Consider the following 22,491-nt stretch of genomic DNA (forward strand, 5'->3'; position numbering starts at 1 on the left):
CGTCTTGATTTCAGATGGGCCCCCCACCATGTGGATATTTGGTTGGATTTTGCCAAGAGGAGTGGTTGCTAGTTTTAAAGATCCTGTCCTGGGGTTACTCGTGCTTTTGTCCAGAGAAAAATGTATTTACTAAAGTATCTGATGCATCTGGAGGGAAGTCTGGGCCAAGATCTGGAATGTATTTCTCAATCCAGGCTAACAGTTTCTGAGAAATGATGTTGCAGTAGGTTGTGGGGGAAATGGAAAGCACCAAAAAGTCTGAAAAACATTTCGGAACTCTGGGTAAGTATTTGGGGAAAAAGGCATCTGAGTCCATCTCATTGCTGCCTTGCCTGTAGCTGGAGAAAAGTGGAGCAGGGATGTGGCTTTTGTTGGTGCTCGGGTGCAGGATCAATGCTGGATGAGAAATGCATTTAAGCAGTTAAATTCCTATTTGATGGCATCACAATCTCACAACTACTTGTGTGAGATTTTGGCTCTGTGTTGTGTTTTTAGTAAACATTACGGGCCCAGATTTCAGATGGGTTTTGTGTCCAGCCAGCTCAGAGACTTCCTGAGCATCCTCAGACTCAACCCTCCTGCCTTCATGGCTCTGGCCATCCCATGAGGTGGCTGCAGATGTGAGGTTGATGGGCTTGTTCTGCCCTTTGAGCAGGGGTCAGATCTTTCCAGTGTTGCACAACAGGGCTAGGAGCAATGATTAAGAAATGCAAAGTCTGGGAAGAATAGGTCTCATCTCCCCCTGTGCGTGGGCCCTTTTGGGTTGGGTCAGTCTCAGATGAAGCCATCAGACAGCTTCACAACTGTTGGCATCCCCAGATAAGCACGTTCATGTCCCTCCCGCAGCGCCAGCCCTCTGTGCTGGGGAGATGTCCCTGTCCCCGGGCGAGGAGCAGCCCTGACAATGGGGGCTGTGTTCTGCACGGCCGGGGGCTCGTGGCACTGCCTGTCCCCAGCACCCACCTACACGCGCCGGCACGGCGGCGGCTTGTTCCTGATGTGCGGCGAGTCGCACCCACATCTCCCCCGAGACAAAGGGGCTCTGGGGGTGCCCGGCGTTCGCTCTTCTAAAAGTGGGGACGTATTTGGTGTGTGCCCTGTCGTGGGTTTTATTATTTGCTGTCGGTCGGTGCCGCTCCACAGGGACGTGCCGGACGGGTCGTCCTCCCTGGCCGGTCCACCAGCACTGGAAGCGCCCGGGGTTGTTCCCACGTAGCTCTGCCCACGGTTTTGGTTCAGAGCCACCGTGTCCCTGCTTCTCCCTTTTGCAGCTCAAAAGTTATCTGCAAATTTATCTCTTCGTGACATGGATAGCCCTTTTACAGTCGCAGTGCATGTGATGGTGGGTCAGATATACTCTTCTGCATGGATATCTCCTGTGAATGCTGTATGTGTTGTTGTTTGGGCTCAGCCCTTTCTGTACTCCCATTTAATGCAACATGCATGTATGTACAAATATCTCCCAAGCGTCTGTGCCAGGAACCTACTCCTTCATGTCACAGCCATTTCTTTCAGGCTAACTAGTACCCAGTCTAAAGAAAACAACATATTCTTCACCTTTTGGGCTCCAAGCAGCACGTAGAGATGTGCGCTGTGTAAATGCCCGCTGTCTTGTGCCTTCCCTCCTGTAGGTCTGTGAATGAAGAGGGGTTTAAAGCACTTTGTGATAGTGAGGTGAAGCATCAGTATGTGAGCGTAGTAAGGACACTGGAAATCTTAGCCTTGCTAAATCTCTGGTTGCAGTATTGGCTGATTCAGTTCATAAGTCAGACTTGTGCTTAGTAACTGAAAGGCATAAAACCAGCTAATCCATTACTCATTTTAAGCTGTAACTGGAGAAATGAACCGCTTTGAAAAATGAAGGCTACAGATCAAAACGATGTCTTCCCTTAGACAGAAAGCTAAAGAAGTAATTTGAAAAGCTTTGTTCAGCATGACCTGATCACAGGACTGCAGAAGTCCCGGACACGTCTTTAATTACTGGCCCAGTCCTATAATTATTCTGTCCTTCAACTATTTTTATTGCAACAGCTGGATTGGAAAATCCTTAGAACGAGCAAAAAAGATCAAAGCAACACGCCCCTCCAAGCCCCTTCACAACCTACAATCTGTCATCTGGTGTAACTGGGACACGCTGAGACGGCACGTTCCTTTGGGCTTCAGCTCAAGAGCGAGGACCCAGAGACCCCGATCGCACCCGAGCAGGGTGGTGAGGGGGGCTGGATGGAGAAACCATTAAGCACATCTTGTTCCCCATAAGGGTAATGGGGAAAAGTGTCCTTAAAAGTTGTCTTGCGCCTGTTTGAGCCTGTCTGGGATTAGGAGAGCTCCCTGGGCTCTGTGTCAGGGCTGTTTATTTCCCGTGACATCTGCTCCTCGCTGGCTCCCAGCAGCGTTCCCTGCGGTACCCGGAGCCCCCCGGCAGCCCCGCGCTCGCCAGGTTTTGTCTGTTGTGCTGGGTCCCCCCCTCCCTCCCGCACTTCCTTCGTGCCGGGCTCGGGAACAGCTGAAGGGGTAGCAGCATCCAAAGCTGCAGCCGGTGATTTATATTTCATGAAGACGGGCTCTCCTTGCTTGCCAAATGGCCTTTTCATGCTGCTCCCCTGCCTGGCGACATCCCACCTCGGCAAGAGCCTGCGCGAGGGCCAGGAGGAGCGGCGCGGAGCAAGGCTGGGGATTTTCCACTGCTTGCTGCCCTGGTGTTATTTTTGTTCTTAGCAGAGAGAACTGTCTGCACGGCTGATGCCCTTTTTATAACTCTATCACAGGGAGTTGTAACTCAGCTGTGATGCAACCTCTGCACCACAGTGGCCTTTCTAAGGGGGCTTTTGTTGTACAGACGAGATCATTTACCCTCCTTTCTGCTCTTTTTTAATCTGCATTTGATCTGTTGGTTTATTAACAGCAAAGTAAAAGATATGTGTATGGAAAATGCAAATGATAACCTGGGAGTCCCAGGGACTCTCTGGGGAGGAAAACAGCTGGAGCCCGGTTGGAAACGGGCTCATTTAGAGACCAGTTGGGGAAGGTCCCACCGTGCCCTGACTCCTGCTAGAGCTGTGCTGGCTCAGTGACAGGCTCTTTGGTGCATGGGGGTCCCCTGGAGCCGGCTCCCGGCTATTGCCGGGCTGCATGTGGAGTCAGAGCTCATCCTGGAGGGAGAGGGTGTTTGCTAGGTAGTACTTCTGCATGAAATACATTTTTTTTTTAACCAGCAAATCATCCTTTTTATTTCATCCTATGGGGACTGTTTGCTGCTTTTGTATTCAGTTGCTCAGAGTAACTTTCCATTGGTTCCAGGAGAAAGCATGGTCCTTCTCCTTCCATCTGAGACCTCTGAGCACAAATAACCCCATGAGGCTGATTTTCTGTCAGCAGAACAACCCAGAGGTTGGGAGGACAGTGACCGCAGGCTTGTACCCGGGTCACCAGAGCCTGGAAACTATTTATGGCACTATTCACCCCTTCATCCCTCCCCACAAATATTTCTGGTTTGGAAACTCTCTCTCTCTACAGTTGCCAAAAGGAAGATGACAGAAACGGAGCTGTAAACGGCTCGGTGACCGCTGGGTTTGTGTTTGTTTTGCAGCTGAGGATCCATCTGTGCGCGCTGCTGGTCTGCTCGCCTCAGGGGTCACAACTGAGGTCCTGACACTGCCCAGGCATCCAAAATGGTCATGCAAAGACACCACCTCACCCGCGCAGGAATAGCATTTGCTCTCTACCTTCATCACCTCGTCAGCGCCATCGAAGTCCCTCTGGATTGTAAGTTATGGTGTACCTCTCTAAAAACTCCTGCTGAGATGGTTGAGAAGGTAGAGTGAAGATGTGCACAGCCCAGACCCTTTCCTGGTCCAGCCTAAGGTTTTCTTTACTGTTGTTAGGGGCTATTTTTCTTTTCAAACCACATACCCTCCAGAAAGTCACCCAAATCACTCTCTGATTTAGTCAATCTGTCTCAAAAGCTGAGCAGAGGACTTAAAACCACATATCAAAATGGAATAGAGCATCTGAGCCAAGCTGACAAGTCTTGAGCCTGTTGATTTAAGTGGAGCACCCCAGGACTTCTGCTGTTCCTACGGAGCATGGGCAAGTTTTGGGGTGCTCTTTTGTGGGGAACATGAGCTTGTTGCTAGTCTTATCTGGTAGATGCTGCCATGAGCTGACACCTCGAGGGCAGTGGGGGCCCAGGCACATCCTGCAGAGCAATGTGATTTTTCTCTGTCTGTTGGGACGTTTTGGTTAATTGTAAGATGGGACTTCTGTTTTATTCAGAAGCACAAGAGCTGAGGGATACAGAGTGAGGAGGAAGGCCAATGCATGGGAAGTGTATGACTTGTCTGAGTGCACTTGAGACGGGGGTTCGTACTGAGAGCTGCTCAGCCACTGTTCTGGAAACCAGTTTCATAATTTCTTTGTGTCCCAGCTTCCTCCTGTAGTGGCTGTAGATAATAATCAGCCTGTCGCTGCAGGGAATCTCTTCCGACAGTGCAATGCACAGAAATCCTGCAGCGAGCAGTGCGTTAGTAGAAAAAGGACAGCTTTTTGCTGGGGTCTAAATTCAGGCTGGAGTGCCAGGGTTGCTCTTGATAAGAGAAATTTCTACCCTGTGGGTTGTAGCTCTGTGGAGTCCTGGGTGTGCTGGCTGTCGCCGTGGTACCTCAGCTGACCCCTGACTCTGGGCAGCAAAATGGGAAGGAAGAATTTGAAGTAGTGGCTTTTGGCTGAAATTTGGAACTGACTGAAGAGAAAGGGTGGAAAAGCTCTGATTTACGGAGGGGAATAAATACTTGAAAGCCTAGGGAGGGAGTCCCAGACCCAAGTCCCTGCTCTGCTCCATTTCCGATTATTGTGGATGAAAATATAACATGCACAGGGTGCTCTTGTTCCCAGTAATGGGAATTTTATTTGATGCACACAGCTCGGTGGTTCCTTCAGGCCTGGCTTTGTTAGCATCTATAATACTGCAAAAATGCTGGCAGCCAGCATGGAAGTAAGGGCCAGTGCATTTGGGGAAAATGGAACGGGTCTGCAAACAGCCACCTTCTGCCATGTCTTGTGCTTTGCGTCAGGAAAGGAGTAATTTTGCTACTTAAATGTAACATGACCTTAGGAAAGCAAGAGAAATGCTGACAGCTGGTGGAGAAATGCTCAAGGCAGCCTGCAGCAGCTCACCATTTCTCAGCAGCTCACCGTTTCCTTAGCGTCCTCCTCTTCCTCCTCCTCCCTGCTGCACAGCACAGAGCCACAGGACAGCATCGTCCCCTCCAGTGCTGGTGGGAAACTGGGACTGTAATTAAGAGCATCCTTTTGTCCTGTCCTGAGCGGGTGCTTTGCACGACGGGTGTTTGTAAATAGTGTGCACGGAGGCAGTTGTGCACAGCAGTGCCAAGGGCAGGGGGGTGAGGAGCATCTCCCAGCCCTGGGTGAGGGTCAGGGATCCTGCTGATGCCTGTCCCCACCAGCTGACCCTTCCCAACCTCCCTTGGCTCTTTTGGACACATGGAGCATCAACTTCATTTTACTTTTTACTTCCATCCCAACCTTCAGAGCCTTTGGGGTTTGCTTTCAGCTCCTGTTTAAGCCACCTGGTGATCAGGGCTCCCTTACCCACCGCTCATCTGCGAGACTGAGCTAATGAAAGCATCGCCAGCCCTCCAACTGCTGCAGCTTTGACCAGGTGGTCTGTAAAGAGCTCCAGCTGCTCCGGCTTTGTGCAGGGGCTGAGATGTGCAAATCGCAGGCTCTGTGAGTGGCCGGGCTCCATCCACCACATCCCGCTGGCTGTGAACGTCCTCCCTGCTCCACCAAGATCGGCTCCTTCGGGCTGGGGTGTGGGCTCTGCCTGGTCCCCCACCCTCAGGAGGGGGCTGGGAGAACCCCCACCTGCCCTGGGGGGCCAAGATGCTGGTGGGCACCCAGCTGCCCTTGCTGACACACCTTGGGAGTCAGAGATCTCCCCAGGGAGGCGTTTTGCTCCCCAGACCTTATCTTTTCAGGGCAGAAGCAGTTTGGGAGAGGGCAGATGCAGGATAAAGCCGCAGGGTCCCCTCATGGCAGAGGAAACAGTCCTCACTCACCCTCTGTCAGAGGGAGCCGTAATATTTGTTCTTTCTTTTAAGCTTGCCTAGATGCTTTTTCCCTGCCCCAACCCTAACAAGTTTTCTTCTCTGGATAAAATCCTGCCTGTCCCTGTCCTGGGGACAGGGTATATTTATCTCCCTAAATTACAGGCAGCTTCTCTGAGTTTGAGCATCACCTAAAAAGCCAGCTATGGGTTTATCAGGCATGTATTGGCCTCTGACTCAGGGGAATGAAACTGTGGGGGGCTCTGGCCATAGGGAAGGGGGAATGTTGCTCACTCCTGCGGGCAACCCACTGGACCACGGGGTCACCAATGCCTGCAGGCGAGTGGTGCGAGTATGCCTGTGCCCTCTTTTAGCCCCCAAAGCCCCCGCTGCAGAGGCCACTGGCAGCTGACAAGAATGTTCAGAAGCAGCTTCTCCCACGTGGACAGTCAGTAGGTAGATTAGAACATGCTTGAATCATAAAATGGTTTGTGTGCAGTATTTACAAGCCCTACAATAACTATACGTGTTTATGTTTGTGTACGTGATGTGTATAACAAAGTTCTTCAATTAACCTTTTTTCTTTTTCTCATTACGCTTGCACTTTGGAAATAACAGCAAGTATTCAGAGTGAATGTAAGTGTTCCCCTCACCCTCTGTGTGTACGTGTCCATCTCCTCTGCATGGCTGAAACAGGGTATGAGGGTTCTGTACCGAGCAGGGGGTTGCACGGAGCTGGGGGCCAGTGGTGGCTGTTGCTTGGCACAGGGTGGACGTCGCAGCATTGCCCGCTCCTGCGGTGGGGCTGGCCGGGGGCAGGACAAGCCACTTCTGCACAGCCAGGCATGGTGGCAGAGGCCCGGGAGATGCTGGAGCAGCTTGGGAGGAGTGCTTAGGCTCTGCCACTTTCCCCGGAGCGGGTCTAGCAACCAGGCAGTGTCTTTGCAATGCAAATATTGTTTCTGCGGAGGCTTGTTATTGCTTACGCCACGTCTCGGAGGAGAGCGGGCTCCTCAGCCTTGCACGAGTGCTGAGCTCGGCTCCACGTACTGACACGTTTACAACATCGCTAGCTCTGCCCTTCTGAACACCAGTGCTGCGCTCCTTTGGGGTAAATCTGGGAGGTTTCGAGCCTCTTTCTTGCACAGGGAGTACCTGTAAATGTCTTCCAGTGTCTCTCTGGCTCCCTGTCCCAGCTGCAGCCACTCTCTTTTGAGGTCCACAGCCAGGATGCTCTCAGTCAAATGACCTGAGGTAGCAGGAAGATATAACTGTGAAATTTCTTACTGGGGCCAAGTTACCAAGTGAGAAACAGGGGCTTCCTGGTACCAAAAGCAGTGCCAGTGCTCCGAGGGGTGATGAGTAGCACCCCCTACAAATGCTCATGGTAATTTCCTCAGGTGTTGAAGGGCTTTAAACCACAAATTGCATATCCAGCCTGGGGAAGAAGCTGAAATCCCATCAGAGTCTGCTGCAGGATGGCAGAGAGGGGATTGACCCTCTTTGCACAACCCTCCCCTCATGGCTTTTCATTTGCTTTTCAGTGCCTCAGCCCCCCACAATCACCAAGCAGTCCGTGAAGGACTACATCGTCGACCCAAGGGATAACATCTTCATTGAATGTGAAGCCAAAGGGAACCCCGTTCCCACGTAAGTGCATCTACAGCCCTTGTAATGCGGAAGCTCTGCTCTGGGTTAGAGCTGGCTCTGGAGGAGCTGCCCTCTGTCGAGCTCTGCCATCGACACCATCAGCTAATCCAGCCGTTGGCTTGCACGGCACAGGTAAGGATCTTGCTGGGTAAATATGGTCCATGGTTATAAAACCAACCTCTCCCCTGCGCTTGCAGTTTTTCCTGGACGCGGAACGGGAAGTTCTTCAACGTGGCGAAGGACCCCAAAGTGTCCATGCGACGGCGCTCGGGGACGCTTGTCATCGACTTCCACAGTGGCGGACGGCCAGAGGACTACGAGGGCGAGTACCAGTGCTTTGCCCGGAATGACTACGGCACTGCTCTCTCCAGTAAAATCCACCTCCAGGTTTCGAGTGAGTAACAGTGGTGGTGCAGAGCAAGCAGCCAGCAACCCCAAGGAGAGCAGGGACTATTTGCATCGTATGAGATTTTGTAGAAGAGGCACGGAGAATATCCAGTGCTCAAACATCTCAGCCTCTTTCATCTGTTACCTGTGTCGGGATGTATCCAGCCACAGGACAGAGAGGAAGGCACGGGAGTTATGGCTGTAGCTAGCAGGAAAATATTTGATATGGATTTAAGGGAGTCTTGCACATGTAGAAATGAAGTTTGCATTGAGGCTGCTCCATTGAAACTGGGCCAGGTCCTGCGGGAAGAGGTCTGAAAAGTTACTACTTTCTTCAAGCGGTGTCTTTCCTTCTCATGGCAGAGTCTCCCCTGTGGCCCAAGGAGAAGGTGGATGTGATAGAGGTGGATGAAGGTGCTCCGCTCAGCCTGCAGTGCAACCCGCCGCCCGGCCTGCCCTCTCCCGTCATCTTCTGGATGAGCAGCTGTGAGTTGGGGAACCCCCTTCCCACTTTGGACCCTGTGGGCAGCCTTTCCCTCACCTGCAGTGTTTATTTAAAATAACTAGGTTTAGGGTCGCTACTGCTCGTTCAGAGCTTGGCAGCACCCACACGCAGCTTGGGTCCGGGGTTTCTGCTTTATGCAGCCACCCGCAGGAGTAGCTGGCTTGCTCTGAATGCCCGTTCTCCCCGGCAGCCATGGAGCCCATCCACCAGGACAAGCGCGTGTCCCAGGGCCAGAACGGTGACCTGTACTTCTCCAACGTCATGCTGCAGGATGCCCAGACCGACTACAGCTGCAATGCGCGCTTCCACTTCACCCACACCATTCAACAGAAAAACCCCTACACCCTCAAGGTGAAAACCAGTAAGTGTCACGCTGATAGCTCAGGATGGGTCTTCCCTGGCCTCTCTCAGGCAGGGTTTTCCTTCCAGACTCCCTTGTTTCTGTCCTTGACAGCACTGAGACCTACCAGGGAGAAGAGTGGCTTCCTACATTTTGTTTGGGATGAGGAGTGCTGCTCCTTGGACAGCTAACCTGGCAGGGAGAGGTGGCTGGTTTCCCTCCAGCATCTCGGAGCTTTGCAACTTCATGGGTTGAGGGCTGCAGAGTAGCTTGAGGCAGGTATCACTAAGTCCATGTGTCTGGGATAAACTGGAAAGCATTTCAACGCAGATGGGGTATTCCCCCCATCTTTAGGGAAGTGTATAATATCAAGTGACATTTCCCTAGTTTGAAAAGCTAGAAGTAGCCTTGGTTTGCTCCAGGCTTGGGTTTACATGCTGATGCTGCACGGGGGACTGTGTGTCAACCTTGCACAGTTCAGGATTTACCTACTGACCAGGAGCTGCTGTGTAGCTCCTTTGCTCTGGGACGTGCTGACAGGAGGGCCTGAGCCTTTGGGGTCTGAGCACGTACACGTGGGACGTGCTCAGGATGGGCAGCGACCTCAGTTTCACCACGGTGACGCGCATCGTCACGGGGAACAGGAGGAGCACATGTGTGGTGAAGAGCCCTTCCACGGGCAGGTCCAGCCACCAGCAGTCTCTCCTCCAGAAACGAGACTGCTCAAAGGGAGGAGAGTTCCTGATGCTAACACTTTTCTGGCAGCTGGCTGGTGGGGACGCTGGCAGAGGGGACATGAGCTGAGCGCTGCAGGGCATGAAGCTCTTGGGTTGATGGAGGTTCTGCAGAGCATGGGCTCTCTTTTGGGGAGTGTGTGTGTGCAGAGCACTGGCACAATAGGCAACCGACACAGAAATGGCATCTACAAGCCCCAGTCATCACCCAGTCTCCTGTTCCCAGTAAGGCCAGACTGGGAGTAGGGGGTAGTGCGTGCAGGCAGATGCAAGGCTGTGTTTTGGGGAGCAGGCACTTGTCCAAAGCAGGCTCGAGGCGCTCCTGAATCCCAGCATTAGGAGCTTAATTTGATCTTGCAGCAGCTTAAATTAGAAGTAACTCTATTATAAAGTGACCTGAAAGTGATGTGAGAAGCAGACGGGGTCTGGAGTGTTTTGCACTTTTATTGTAACAGCTTCTCCTCTGTGCAAAGCGTGAGTGGAGAATCAGCAATATAAATGCTATAAACAGGCTTTATGCTAATGGCGAGGGACGTGTGTAGGTAATTCATTCTGAATATTATTTGTCTGTTTACGGAGCTGGCCAGAAAATGCCAACGTTTACCTGTTAGGGAAGGACTGAGCTGGAGAAATTCTGGCAAACAAAGATCTGTGATCATTTGAGCCTCCGAAGGCTCCAGCCTGACATATTTGTCAAGTGTTAGAAAAAACGTGGAAGAAATCCTGGAAGATTTCTGTGCAGACAGATACAAGCTCCCCCTCCTGCTACCCTCAGCTGCTGCCACAGTGTTTTGCTCCCAGGCTGTGTAGAATTGGCTTCCCATTATACTGGACCCTATCTTTAACTTTTCCTTTGGAGATGTCTGCTGTATTATCAGATGCAAATTCCACCCCATGAGCCCCCCAGAGGCCCTTATAATTTAAAGAACTGAGGCTCTAATTTCTCATCTGTTATGACACAAAAAAATTCTTTACACATACAGTGTTCAAAGGAGACGAGCTTGTATTTGTCTCAAGCTGTTCAATCATCTCAGCCTTAAGCCATGAGTGTTGGCTGTCCTTAAAAAAAACAGTCACCAGCTGCTGAAAAATCATTGCACGGGATTGCCGTGCCCTTGGATGCAAGAAGAGAAAAATGTAAAGGCTCGGGGGAGCGACACAGCCCTGCCTTTCCCTGCAGAGTTTCTCTGGTGTATCCAGGTTCAGGTAGCTCTTGGGCACCTGCTGGGTTCTTAACCCCCTTGCACAGGGACAAGGTGCGTGGCTGATGACTTAAGGCTCAGGGCAACAACCGTATGGTAGCCAGCAGAGACTCTCGCATCTCCTGTAGGCAGATGACACCGTCACACGGCCGTGCCACATCCTGGTGGAAACCAGGGCGTTCTCAGACGCCAGAACAGTATTTTGGGTAAGGGTGTGAGCTGAGGAGGGCCGATCCTCCGGCGGCCACGGGCCAGGATGGTGCATCCCCCACCTCCTCGCAGCACGCAGGTGGCAATTAGCTTTTTTCTTCAAGTATAGGTGATGGCTGGCAGTGGTTGTCAATAAACGAGAGCAGTGTGTTATTGAAGAGCTGTAACACAATCTACTTTAATTACCTTGTAATTAAAAGGGATTTTACAGCAGATTATGCTTTTAGAGCCTAATTATTATTTTTATTTGTTCATCTTTGCCATGCCTTTCTGCACCATTACGCTGCTGCCTCGCTGTGTCCAACCTATGCTTTATGCTGGGGAAAAGTAGTCAGAATATGTTTCCCTCGTAGAAACTGAGAGAAAAAGCATTTTCTCCAAATTGAACTGATTTTTTTGTTGTTGTTGTTGTTTTCGAAGATACAAATGTCTTTATACCAAAAAGAAAAACGCTTCAAGGAGATGTTTATGATACAATTTTCATACATTTATTTGTCTTCCCATCTCGTAGGAGGAAAACAGCCCTCTTTTCCTCTCCTTTATTGCTGTGTTATGTTGTTTGTCCTGGAAGGCAGCTGTGCTCAGAGTGCTTTTGTATCCCTGCTGTTGCCTGTCCGCATTGCTCTTGTGTTTTGGGAAGTTATTTTGTTTTCTGTCCCCCCGCATCGCCTGTCCCCCTGCCCGCTTTGTGGCACTCGGTACGCTCATGGTCTTTTGTTTATTGCAGAGAAACCCCATAACGAAACGTCTTTACGAAATCACACTGACATGTACAGTGGTGAGTCAACGCTGGCTTCTGGAGACCTTCACGGTTTAACCCCTTTCTGCCTAACCCGACTTATCTCCCGCGCTAACCGGGCAGCGAGCCGCCGCGTTCGCAGCATCGTCCGCCCTTCGTCTGTGCCCACGCACCCCCGTGTGTGCCCGTGTCCCCCTTCGTGGGTTGTGGCCTCAACTTTGCAAAAACGGGTGGGACGAAACGAGCCAAACAGGGACAAAATCCCCCTCGGAGTTTTGACATCTTAAAATTATTGAGTTTTAAGCTAATTAACTGGATCTGCAGAGCCCAGCTTGAGAGGCATTTGGATTAATAGGATCTGGCCCACGTGAAAACATCTGCGTGGCTGAGGAGCCCAGCTTGCTTCCTCGCTGAAGAGGTGGCTTGTCCGCAGCAAAGTCTCATGATTTAAAGATAAGACCCACCATCCCTCTTCTCTCTGTCTTCAGAAAGAGCATCTATTGTATTTGCAGCTAAACACAGGCAGTGACTGGGAGAAAAAAAAAAAAAAGTAGTATTTGGTTTTCTTAAAAGCTGGGTGCTTTGTTTCTTTGTGGTGAGGTTGTACATGTGTTGGATGCTTTCACAAGGCTCTTGCCCTTTGTTTGGGCAGGGAGATTACCTCGGGAGCCTGCATTTGCTGGGAGAAGCCCATCCCAAACTCATAAATTATGCTTCAGACACAGAACCGCGCGGCTCCCCGGGGCACGGTCGCTGCCCTGAGAATAGATTGGAAGCATCACGGACGTGACGGGATAACATGGGCAGAGTTGGGCGGCAGCAGGGGCTTGTCGGGGAGCAGGGAGATGGGGCTGTTTGTGGGTGATGCTGAGAGCACAGGCACTACCAGGGATGTAAATGCCTCACCAAAGACCACCACGGAGTCCGACTGCCCCAAGGCCCGGCGCTGTGGTGGGCAGGATTTGCCTTCTGCCCCTCTTGCTGCTTATGGGGACCGGGGTTGTGTGGCAGTGGGATGGGGACAACCCCAGCCGTGCCCTGTGCTGGTCCCCGGCCGTACCCTGCAGCAAAATCCTGCTCAGATGTTGTCTCACCCTCTTCCACCCAGAGCCACGGGTTTGTCTGTTCCCCGCATGATCCAGGGCACATTTTCTTCTTCCACAGGGACTTTTGGGGACAAGGAGTGCTTTTGCCAGCTAAAAGCAGAGAGAGTTGGAGTGTGAGGAGGACGTGCCAAGCGAGGGGCACTGAGTTCAGTGGCCCCGGCAGGGAGCCCGGGCATCCCTTCCCCGCTGCGGGAACCTGGGTGTTGGCATCTTACTGGCAGCCAGGAGTGGGAGGTTTCTGAGGATGCTGGAGAGCTGGGGAAGGCTCAACAGAGGAATCGGCCTCCGAGGAAATACTGGTGGCAGCAAATGAGCTGGGTGTAGTCTGAAAATATTTGTAGAAATGGCTGTGAAAGGGGATTGCCAGCAAAATTAGCTTCAATGGGACCCGCATAAACCGCATCATGCCTCAACGAGAGGTGAGTGAGAGGTGATTCCTCTCGCAGGCACGCAGGGCCAGGGACAAAAGAGAAATCCAGTGGCGAGCTCTCCTGTAAATACATCTTGCACCTCAGCAGTGTAAATGATGTTTGCATTTCAAACAGAATGCCTTCACGCTGGCTGGGCACCACTTCTGTGTTTGCAGCCCTCACTGGTTCAGGAGGGAGAATCACCGTGGTGGTCGTGGGCTCCTTGATCTTCCACTGCATGTCTTTGTTCAGGGAAAAGGGATGCTTAATAGTCACTTGGTTAGGAAAATGAGGCCTTATCTGCACAGTCTCAGAGGTTTCTCCAGATTTCTATTCATAGGTGCATAGGATGAACTCTTTGCATTATGTGGGCTACTTGTACTTCACGTCCCCTGGAACACTCCGGGTGCAGTGGATTCAAATCACCCACTCGGGCCCCTGTGCAAACCTGAGCTCCAACCCAGAAATTTCTTAATAGTTAATGAACTGGTAAAAAAATTCTTATCCTCAGCTCTTTTTGTTTTTGCTAACCCCATGTTTCTCCCTGGAATGACCAGTCTGGCCAAACTGGCCACGGGAACCAGCTGCAGCACAGGAGGGACTTAAGGCAGGGGTGTGGGGAAGAGGGACATCAGTCTCGCAAGTATTTTTAGGTGTTTGGGAGACTTGGGGCTCTTGGACCCTCTACTTTGGGGTGCTGGTCCCTACGGTGTGGGCTCAGCTCCAGAGCCAGCTGCAAAGGGCTCTGCAGAGCTGGGGCGGGCGGGCGCCGCGCAGCAAAGCAGCGGGAGGCTGCGAGTCCCCTTCCCCGCCGGTCTGCGATGGGTGTGCGTGTGCCCGAGCTCGCCTCGGGGACGTGGGACGTGCTGGCACGGACGTGGGGCACGAGCAGTTTGTCTCAAACTGCGCTTGAGGGCTGGGCTGATCGTGGGAGATGCCACCGAGCCCTTCTCCCCATGGCTCGTAGGGGGTGCAGTGATCTCCTTGCTGCAAAGCTCAATTGACAAAGCAAACTGTCTGCAATTAAGAAGGAAAAATGTTCTAAAAGGATTAACTGAATATTTTATTAGCAGAAGTTTCTCACCTTTTTTAAAATGGAAATTATAGTCTGTTTTATGCTTTTTTCTCTCTTTTTTTTTTTTTTCTCCTTCTGGCAAACCTGCGGGATGTTTTAAAGCTGGCTAGCTGTGCAGGAGGCGAACAGATGGGATGAGTCTGGATGTGCATATTCCTATTATCGCCTTTCAGTAGAAATGCAAGTTCATGTAAAATTTTTAGATGTAAAATTTTTAAATGCCATCAGGTCAGGGCTGTGGGGAGGGGGCACTTGGATGCTCTGGGGTGAGAAGTGGCTCTTTCTGGGATATCCTGTTCACAGCTGAACGGGTCCAGTTCTATAGAGGCAGGGACAACAGCAGCAGTATATTGGAAGCAGAGTCTATTTCTGAGCAGAAATAAATAGCCATGGGATTTATTTTTCCAGTGCTGTTCCCTGCAAACAGATGAGTGAGATGTTGCTATTTGTCTGACAGCTTCCAGCTGTAGCTGCTGCAAGTTCAGAGCTGGAGCAGTACCTCTGCCTGGGAGAATTTCTGGCCACTCCCTGTTATAAACAGCAAAATATTTATTAGTGGTGCTATACTAAGACAAAAAGCTTATCAGCTATGCAGTGTTGCTGTTAGGTTTATTAAACAAGTGGGTAGGATACTAATTTATCTCCCTTATTTTTAATTTTCATCATTAATATATGGCTCGTAAAATTTGGCTTGCACTGCTGCTTATCTCTTCTAGTTATGCCCCGGGCTCCAGAGCAAATGGGTTCATAGTGGGAGTGAAGCTTACAGCCTGTTCAAACAGGCTGCAGACTGTTGGCAAATAAAAGCCAAAATTGGCTTATAAACTAATATCCAACTTTTCTAATCGCATGAGAAGAGAGAAGTTCATGAGTCTGGCTGGAGGCATGGGAGCTGTTGATAAATACTGGCTCTAAACCCAGCCGCTGGCTCTGTCAAGCCCCAGCAGAGCCTGGGCATGGGCGGGCTGGTTTTAACCAGGAATGAGATCCTCTCCAGAAGCAGCATGTGCCTGCCCAGAGAGCTGGCCCTTCACGATAAGGTCAAGATTTGCCTGCCCTGGTAATCCATTAATCAAATAATTGACTAACCTGCTGACGAGCACATGCGGACTGGTAACCTGTGGGCGCGGGGGAGCGGTGGGATGTGTGTGTGGCCGCGCTCCGGAGGCGTTTCAAAGGCACGGTTTAACTCCTGGGGTTGGGTTTTTTATCCCCGTGAGCCTGGTCACAGGCTTTCCCTAAGGCAGGCTGATGGGAACTCCACGACCTGCCCCTTCCCTCTCTCCCCTCCTCCTTCCCAGCCCTTTTCCCCTTCCAGAGTTCAGGTGGAGGTTTCCCAAACAAACGTGGGCATCCTCAAAAGCCCGGCGGCGCTGGGCATGTCTGCCTGCCTCCTGCTTGCAGAGCAAATGAAGCTTTTGGGGCAGTGGGACAGGGCTGCACCCCAAGATCCTGCTCCTGCACCGGGGTGGGCTCACCCCACGCATCACTTTGGTATTTGTAGTGACCCTGTGTCAACCCTGGCCATTCTGTCCCCTTTCCTAATCTCATAACCTCCGTCTCTGCTACTGCTGCTTTTAAGCCCATCTCATCCTGTTTTGTCCTCACTGATCCAGATCTAGTTTAATAATTCCACTTATTAATGGAATTTATTCCATTAATAATTTTTTTCCCCTACAAGGAGACCTTTTCTGTGTGTATCTGTAGAGAGTTGTCTTGCGTGTCCCCCTGTTTCTTTCCTGTTAAATTTTCCTGTCCAGTCCTGAAATTTGTCATTTTGGTCGCCAAGTTGTTCCTTTCCAAAGGGCACTGTCCTTCCGGGCCCCACAGCTCCTAGGAAGGGTGGGAAACCTCCCTGGTGCTGCTAGAGCCCCAGACAGCTCCAGGATCCTCCGTATCTTGGAGATCTCAGTTGTCTGAGTAAACCCTTCCTGTGCCCATTTGTTCCTTTTGTCCTTCATTACATGTTCTGTCCATCAGTATTTCCAAGTCTCATCCGATTTCAGCCCATTTCTCTGTGCTAGAGGCAGGGGGGGGCGGGAGCTGACGGTGCGGGGACATTCCTGATGCACCATCCCCATGGCTCAGCTCCCTCCGCCCATCCTCTGCTGCTTCTTTACCTCCCTGCCTGCCAAGCATCCTCTCTCTACCCTTTTTTTTTTTACTTTAAAAATTAAAATTACCTTGAGCCCTTCTCTACTTTCCAGGTACACTTCTGGGTGAGTTCAGTATCCCAGGCTTGGCCAGGAACTTGACAGCCTCCCCCCCAAAACACCGTGTATTTCTGGCCCTGCACATACCCTCCCCATTGTTGCAGCAAAGGAGAGTTTAAAAGCATTTTGTTTTGTTTGTTTTTTCCTCTCCTGCTGATTTCAGCCCGAGGGATTACGGAAACAACTCCCAGCTTCATGTATCCCTACGGGACCTCAAGCAGTCAGATGGTGCTCCGAGGGGTGGACCTCTTGCTGGAGTGCATTGCTTCAGGAGTGTACGTACTGCTGCCTGCCCAGGGAAAGTGGGGACAGGGTGGTCCCCAGCAGCCTCCAGTGGGATGGCCTGGGACCAAGGTGCTGTGGGAATACCTCTGGCTAGGAAAAGGGGATCACTCCTTTCCTTTTAACTGCTGTTAATAATATTCTCATAACCTGCTTGAAGCATAAGAGCATGGAGCAAAGAGGAGAGCTGAGTTTTGCAGCACTGCCCAGACAAGCAGGTGTCTTCAGACACTTGCTGTCCAGGGATAATTCCCCACTGGTTTGTCCTTATAGCTATTTTCAAATCTCCTGGGTGCTCCTCACCACACTGTATAAACTGCGGGTGAGGACATTTGTGGTCCATGTGCCTGCAGAAGCGTCCTGGGCTCATGTCAGACATTGGCAGCCCTCCTGGAGCGAGCTGCCTGCGCTGCCTGCACACGCTGCCAGATCAGCGCTCTGCATCCCCAAGCACGAGGCGTAAGATGGACCCTGCTCCTCATCACCTCGTGATGCTTGGGGACCTGGTTTAGGGACTGTGGTAGGAAGGAGAGTGGCCCGGTCACTGGATCAGTCCTCCTGCCTGGGTGTGAATGGTTCCCAGTGCAGGATTATCAACTGTTTTCTTAGGAGTCATTTTCTTGTCTTGCAAAAGCATTTATCTCCTCCCCTCTCCTTAGACCAGCACCAGACATCATGTGGTACAAGAAAGGAGGAGAGCTCCCAGCAGGCAAAACCAAGCTGGAAAACTTTAACAAGGCTCTTCGTATTTCCAACGTCTCCGAGGAAGACTCTGGGGAGTATTTCTGCTTGGCATCGAACAAGATGGGCAGCATCCGCCACACGATCTCGGTGAGAGTGAAGGGTACGTCATCTTTACCTTGCCATCTTTTTTACCTTCGCAACCAGCAGCTGTGAGGGGATGTGCATGGGAGGGGATGCTCCGATTTGTTGAAAGGGCCAGCAGGGGCTTTCTGTGGGGGCTGTCTCTGGGCTGTATCCAGCCATACTTGCTGCTTGCCCAAACTGACCTAAAAGCAGCGTGAGATGAGATCTCAGGTGGTGTAACTCGGCAGAGCTTCACTGACATCAATGGTTGTGGTTTTGTGTGGCCAAAGAGAGGGGGGAAGAGGACTCTCCACCCTCACTGCACTCAAGGACAATATTTGCATTGTCTTAGTTCAGCAGGGAGCAGCGGAGAGGGGATTTTTGGATGGGGTAGGACTGCTGCGTCTATAACTGGTGCGTTGGTGTATTTTAAAGCTGCTCCATACTGGTTGGATGAACCGCAAAACCTCATTCTGGCCCCTGGTGAGGACGGCAGGCTGGTGTGTCGAGCCAATGGGAACCCTAAGCCTGCGATACAGTGGCTGGTGAACGGTGAGCCTATAGAAGGTGAGCAAGGGAGAGTCTGCGCCTCTTTTACAAAAAAAACTAGCCCGGGATCTCATGGCTGACCACGAGTGCCAGAGCTGCTGTCGGGGTGCCAGGCACCCCACTGAGCAGCGTACGTGGGCTCCAGCACTGCAGCACATAAACCACCTGCTTGTCTGAGACGAGGCCAGTTGAACCTTTGTAGGCTGGGAAGGTCACATACCGTCGTCTGGTTTTATCTGGGCTGAGATGGAAAGATGCGTAATGATACTGTCTTGTGAATTCTAATTTAAGATTTAATTTAAAGAGCACTCTCTGTTTTGAAGCTTCTCCCCCCAACCCGAGTCGAGAGGTGTCTGGAGACACCATTGTATTCCGAGATACCCAGATCGGCAGCAGTGCCGTGTACCAGTGCAACGCCTCCAACGAGCATGGCTACCTGCTCGCCAACGCCTTTGTCAGTGTCCTGGGTAAGTGCTTGTGGAAGATGAACACTCTGTACTCAAGTTTTCCCTGCAAGAGTCCTCTGTTTGCTTTCCTCTTTGTTGTTAGCTGCTCCAAGGCTAATGCACAAAGGTACGTGACCTCTGCAACCAGGCTTTGGAGCAGAAGTCCCTTGTCACAGACCTGCAAAGCCAGGCAAGGCTGAGCAAGTCCTGTTGGCACTAAGATGTGATTCACGTAGCGAGGCTAGAAAGGGAAGGAGAGATGAGAGGGAATGGAGAAGCTCTACTGAGTCTTGAAAGTGCCGACAAGGAAGAGTGAACAAAAGAGAAGGGAGGGTGGATGAAAAGACTGGAAAGGGAGCAGCGGTCTGGAAACTGTTTTTTTTTCTTTCTCAATGGCTGCGATTTTTGCTGTTTGCAGACGTGCCTCCACGGATACTGGCCCCCCGCAATCAGCTCATCAAGGTCATTCAAAACAACAGGACCCGGCTTGACTGCCCCTTCTTCGGCTCACCGATCCCCACCCTGAGATGGTAAGAGCTGCAGCACGTCCCCTGCCAGTCCGGAGGGGTGGGAAGGGGAGGTTTCCTGCTCTTTCTTCCCTTACAATAGCACTTTGTGGTGTTGTGAGGTTTAAGAACGGCCAGGGGAACACGCTGGATGGAGGAAACTACAAGGCGCACGAGAACGGGAGCTTGGAGATGACCATGGCTCGGAAGGAGGACCAGGGCATCTACACTTGTGTGGCCACCAACATCCTGGGTAAAGCGGAGGCCCAGGTTCGCCTGGAGGTCAAAGGTAGGGGCAGGAAGGGCTCTAGGTCAGAATGGTCTCTTGAATCTTCTGAAACTTGCAGCAGAAATAATAAGTTAAGGGAGGGTTGGTTGTGTGCTCTAGCAGTCTGTCAGCAGGACAGGCACTATGTAATTTGGAGCTGGAACCCAGAAAATGGTATTCCCTTTTAACGTTGGAAAAAATCAAGGCTGTGGATATACTGAAGCTGTAGAATGGCTTGGTGTGGGTACTGAGCTGTGAGATACCATGAGCGATGCAAAAAGAAACACAAAAAGTGTTCCTCAGGGTTAGCTGATGGCAATAAAACATTTTCTGAATCAAGTTTCCACCGAGGCTTTCCCTGTTCAGCAAAACTGATTGCTGACTCAGAAAACTGGGTATTTTTTAAAGGGTCAGCATGAATTAATGGCTGCTTCAATCAATTTATTTGCAAGCATTTGTATTGGAGACAGCTCATTACAGCAAGCTGGACACACACTTGACACGCATGCTTGTCCTTTCCAAGTAACGCTGAGTTCCTGAGCTGAGACCCAGCAGTTCGGTGCCCAGCGCTTTCTTTCTGACTTTGTGCAGACCCAACCAGGATTGTGAGAGGACCAGAAGATCAAGTGGTGAAGAGGGGCTCCATGCTTCGCCTCCACTGCCGTATAAAGCACGACCCTACGCTGAAACTCACAGTCACCTGGCTGAAGGATGATGCACCCCTGTACATTGGAAACAGGTCTGTGTTTAGCAGTTTCATGGGTTTTCTCTCCCAGAATTGTTGGACTTTTTACAGAACGTTTCAGGAGTCACCAGGGATAACATGGATAAACATCAAGTTCCCATCTAGGCAACATTTGCTGTTCTTGATGCTTTTAATGTTACTAGCTCCTTCCAACAGACATTGCCGAGCAATTAAAATTGACTTACCCGTAAATCAAGACTTTGACCATAGGTTTTATTTACAGATATTTTGGAACATCTTGATAAAACGGGTGGGTTAATAACAAGCTACGTCAAAATTAATGTTTATCTGCTGTGAGTGGCACAGTTGTAATTTCCTTTCCATAGCTGACTCCCTCCTCATGAAGTGAGCTCTGATCACAGGACATGAGACAGTCAGAGGTCACTGTTTTCCTAAAAATGTGATTATTCCAGATATATACCAGAGCACACTCGCTGATTCCTTAGGAAATGAGGTTTCTAAGAATAACTCAACACATCCTTAGCTGATAAAATCTTCAGACCAGAGACTTACTCCTGTTCTGTTTGGGTTTTTTATGTATTTTATGAGAGAACTGTTAGACCTCAATCCTCCTGCCTAATGTGCTTAGGCACAGCTGTGTGATTATCATTTTTATGCCTTTAAGGATGAAGAAAGAAGATGATGGTCTGACAATATATGGCGTGGCTGAAAAGGACCAAGGGGATTACACCTGCGTAGCTAGCACGGAGCTGGACAAGGACTCGGCTAAAGCCTACCTCACTGTACTGGGTAAAGCTGTCCTCCCAGCGTACTGACACAGAGCAAAGTGCTTCAGTTTTAATACAACAGACTGACTTCAAGGTCAGGCTGAAAGGGTGATCTGTGATCACAGAATTGTCCTCCGAAGCAGAGATGCTCAGGGAGATGCTGGCAGAGCAATTGTTCTGTTGCTGCAGGACTCGGCAAGGACGTGCTGTCTAATCTCAGACTCAGACAATGGCATTGAATTTGAGTCAAAGGAAACTTGCATTTGAGACCAAAAAAAAAAAAGAGTAGCTATTACACAGAGCTAAAAATATCCAAATGTGGATGCTGAAGCTCTGTGAGAACAGTCCTAAATTTGCAAGCGAATTTAACTGAATGTCAGGGTGTTGAGCAACACTGGAAGCCTGGGGATGAATGAACCACTCCTCGCTCTCACCATAGGGAGTGACAGACCTAAGCCCATTCCCCATGCCCGTTTACATACGATGTGAGATTGTACTTGCAACACACAGATTTATCAATCCCTGCTCTTGGCCACCTCAGATCTTGCTGATGTGCTGCATTCACGGGAGTGCCCCAACCTGCTGGCGCCACTGGCATAGACCCACAGTGCCCTACAAAAGTCAGAGTGCACTATGAATCCCATATCCCTAATAATTTGACTAGGCTTGATTTATTTCCTTTCCTTTTCCCTTAATAGCTAATTAACTCTATAGCAGGCTGAAGCTCCCCCTTTGCTGGGTACCACAAGTATGAATAAAGGTGTGCAGAGCGCGCCTGGAGGTCTCTGGGGGAAGGATGCACCTATTCTGGTCCCCAGCCAGGACTGGATCCTTCTGAAATCTGTAACTCTGTGTGTAACTTTATATTTGGCAGGTGCTCCTTTGGCCACCCAAGCTTAATGACTAACCTAACACCGTTAACAACCAATGTCTTACCTTGCAGCTGTCCCTGCTAACCGTTTGAGAGACTTACCGAAAGGTAATCATCACTAATTCATTTGGTTCATTTTATTTTGTAAATTGATTTTGTTTTGCCTTGCCAATAACGCCAACAGAAAATCTAGGTGTAGCGGCTGGAAAAGGTGGGAGCTGATGCTTCCAAGTCCTGTCTAAGATGTCCTTGAAAACCCATCCAGATGGCCGTGGGTAGAAAGGTCCTGTGCCACATCATTGCGTGTCCCACAGTGCCAATTCCTGAGTGCAAGAGTCACTTTACCCATACCTGGAAATGGTGAGCCCTGATGGGATTAAAAAACTCACATTGAATCCCTTGACCTTTACCTGGAAAGAAGTTCTTACTGTGACTGTTACTGCATAAGCTGGTTCTGTGCAACCATGTGGGTTGTGACCAGACAAAGAAACCAGAATTGCGCCCAGAATATTTCTAACAAGTATGTATTTTCATTGAGGCTTTATGTCCTTTCTGTTCCATTTGTTTGCATTTATTTTTGGACAGCTGTGTGTAGTTTTAAGACTGTATATCCCCCTTGCTAAGCCACTATATTGTGCTTCCACCGCCAG

General features: G+C 50.5%; 1 protein-coding gene across 22 annotated transcripts in view; it reads left to right on the forward strand.

Moving 5' to 3' along the window:
• NFASC (neurofascin) overlaps positions 1-22,491 on the forward strand; it is a 95,640-nt gene that overhangs the window by 33,698 nt on the left and 39,451 nt on the right. For 9 of the 22 annotated variants that reach the window (XR_012632102.1, XM_074893338.1, XM_074893346.1 and 6 more), the window contains exons 2-17: positions 3,590-3,765; positions 6,687-6,704; positions 7,613-7,718; positions 7,916-8,112; positions 8,469-8,591; positions 8,801-8,971; positions 11,824-11,874; positions 16,803-16,914; positions 17,581-17,765; positions 18,164-18,295; positions 18,601-18,744; positions 19,142-19,253; positions 19,352-19,518; positions 20,089-20,236; positions 20,868-20,992; positions 21,914-21,949. Coding sequence is in view for 21 of the 22 variants with exons in the window: in XM_074893338.1 (XP_074749439.1) it covers positions 3,672-3,765; positions 6,687-6,704; positions 7,613-7,718; positions 7,916-8,112; positions 8,469-8,591; positions 8,801-8,971; positions 11,824-11,874; positions 16,803-16,914; positions 17,581-17,765; positions 18,164-18,295; positions 18,601-18,744; positions 19,142-19,253; positions 19,352-19,518; positions 20,089-20,236; positions 20,868-20,992; positions 21,914-21,949 (1,921 nt within the window). In the remaining variant the exon portion in view is untranslated. The remainder of the gene's footprint in view (positions 1-3,589; positions 3,766-6,686; positions 6,705-7,612; positions 7,719-7,915; positions 8,113-8,468; positions 8,592-8,800; positions 8,972-11,823; positions 11,875-16,802; positions 16,915-17,580; positions 17,766-18,163; positions 18,296-18,600; positions 18,745-19,141; positions 19,254-19,351; positions 19,519-20,088; positions 20,237-20,867; positions 20,993-21,913; positions 21,950-22,491) is intronic. The other 13 variants (XM_074893344.1, XM_074893348.1, XM_074893356.1 and 10 more) reach the window with 6 other exon arrangements.

This window comes from Strix uralensis, chromosome 24, assembly GCF_047716275.1.
Source record: "Strix uralensis isolate ZFMK-TIS-50842 chromosome 24, bStrUra1, whole genome shotgun sequence".
Classification (NCBI taxonomy): Eukaryota; Metazoa; Chordata; class Aves; order Strigiformes; family Strigidae; genus Strix; species Strix uralensis.